The following is a 1,631-nucleotide window of genomic DNA, read 5'->3' as shown; positions in this document are numbered from 1 at the left end:
AGAGAGAGAGAGAGAGAGAGAGAGAGAGAGAGAGAGACTCATTCATCAAAGATAGAGAACAAAAGAGAAAGCGGCCCAAATGCCCAGTTATGTGATGATATGCGTGACTGTAGCATCGGTGTTGTCAGATCGCCGGTCACGGGATCGCCGAGGCCAGTGTTCAGGAACGCTTCGTTCTCTCACCACGACTGTTTTCCAAGGTCCGAGAGATGATTAGCTAGGTTGTCAAGGCTGTTTCTCCTTTTAATAATGTAGAGATCTTGTTAATCTGTCACCAGAACCGTGAAAACGCCCCTAAAAACCGGTGTAGCTTCAACTGCACTCGTGGTTTTTTAATGTAATGGAGGTGCGTAGCAGAAGTGTTTCAGAATATGGTCCAGAGACGCCGCGCGGTTAGGCGAGTCGTGGCTGCTTTTAAGGTGACAGACCGAGACGCGAACTACCGAGTTTTCTTCGTCCCCAGACAGATAGTTTGGGTTTCTAAAGCTTTCACTCCTTCACTTCTGTCGGCTTCTCGTATTGTAATGGGGTTTCAGGGTGAAGGTTAGGTTAGGCGAGGTCAAGTTAGGCAAGGTAAGGTAGGGTAGGGTAATGTTAGGTTAAGCTAACTTGTAAAGGTAAAAAACAATACATCCATAGTAATTTGTGCTATTATGAGTCTTATTCTGATGCTATGAATAACTGTTTGTGGAATCCTTCTCTTCTTCCTCCTCCCTCTCCGCTTCCTCCTCCTCCTCCCCTTTATTTTCTTTTTTTCTTGTTTTTCTTTCTCACTCCTCACTTTGTCACCTCGCCTGGCTTTCTTTACAACTTTCCTGTATTTTTTTTCTTTTTTTTCAGTATGTGTGCTTAATTCTTATATTTCCACTTTCCCGTTTTTCACTTGTTCATTATTTCTTCTTTCCGTTCCTCTTATTAACCTTTTCTCTATTTTTTCACTCTTGGCCGCATCTTTGTTCACCTCCCGCCAGGACCTACAGGCGACAAGAAACTGTCCTCCACACCTCCGGCATCGGCGAAATGGAATTACACATTCGAGTAAGTAATGCCGGCTATGATTTTTTTTCTTTATCCTTTTCCTTGATCTAGTTTGCCTCCCTGATTCTCTCACTTCTTGTCCCACAGACTCTTAAAGATTCAAGATACTGCATGAACACACACAGCTACCACTAGGCAAAAAAAAAAAAAAAGTAAAAGTGAAACCGTCGACGTTACTTATTTTTCTGTATGTTTTGATTAATTATCATCTGATTTGTTTTGGCGTCTTCAACACTGCGGCAAAATGTCACCTTAACTCCCTTTTGTAGCACGTCACTCTCTCAACAATTTCTCCTCCTAAGGTGACCCTCACCCACTCCTTCCCTTCACGCTGCACGTCACTCCACTAATTAATGTCAATTTCCTAGCACACAAAGACGATAGGCCTTGAGCTGCTCTCTGGAGTGGGGTCCTGAACCACCTCGCCCCAAGCCACGAGCTGAAAATTGAGGTTACTGGCAAACAGGCAAAGATAAAACAGCTTATTGGAAATAAGAATAGAACACAGCAACAATAAAATCAGTTACACTACGCCTGTGGGGCTTCCTCGTGTGAGAGATGTGAGGATGCAACTCGCACAGGAGGTGAAATGT

The 1,631-nt window shown here is 43.7% G+C and overlaps 1 protein-coding gene across 1 annotated transcript in view; it reads left to right on the top strand.

Annotated features, from left to right (window-relative positions):
- The first annotated feature begins 1,005 nt into the window (after positions 1 to 1,005).
- Positions 1,006 to 1,631, top strand: part of LOC135093270 (medium-chain acyl-CoA ligase ACSF2, mitochondrial-like) — a 92,163-nt gene continuing 91,537 nt past the window's right edge. Inside the window, exon 1 of the mRNA XM_063992373.1 lies at positions 1,006 to 1,038. Coding sequence (XP_063848443.1) covers positions 1,021 to 1,038 — 18 coding nt within the window. The 5' untranslated portion in view covers positions 1,006 to 1,020. The remainder of the gene's footprint in view (positions 1,039 to 1,631) is intronic.

The sequence above is a fragment of the Scylla paramamosain genome, chromosome 42 (assembly GCF_035594125.1).
Source record: "Scylla paramamosain isolate STU-SP2022 chromosome 42, ASM3559412v1, whole genome shotgun sequence".
NCBI classification, from domain to species: domain Eukaryota; kingdom Metazoa; phylum Arthropoda; class Malacostraca; order Decapoda; family Portunidae; genus Scylla; species Scylla paramamosain.
The sequence above is the reverse complement of the archived record's forward strand: the minus strand, read 5'-3'. Positions and strand labels throughout refer to the sequence as shown.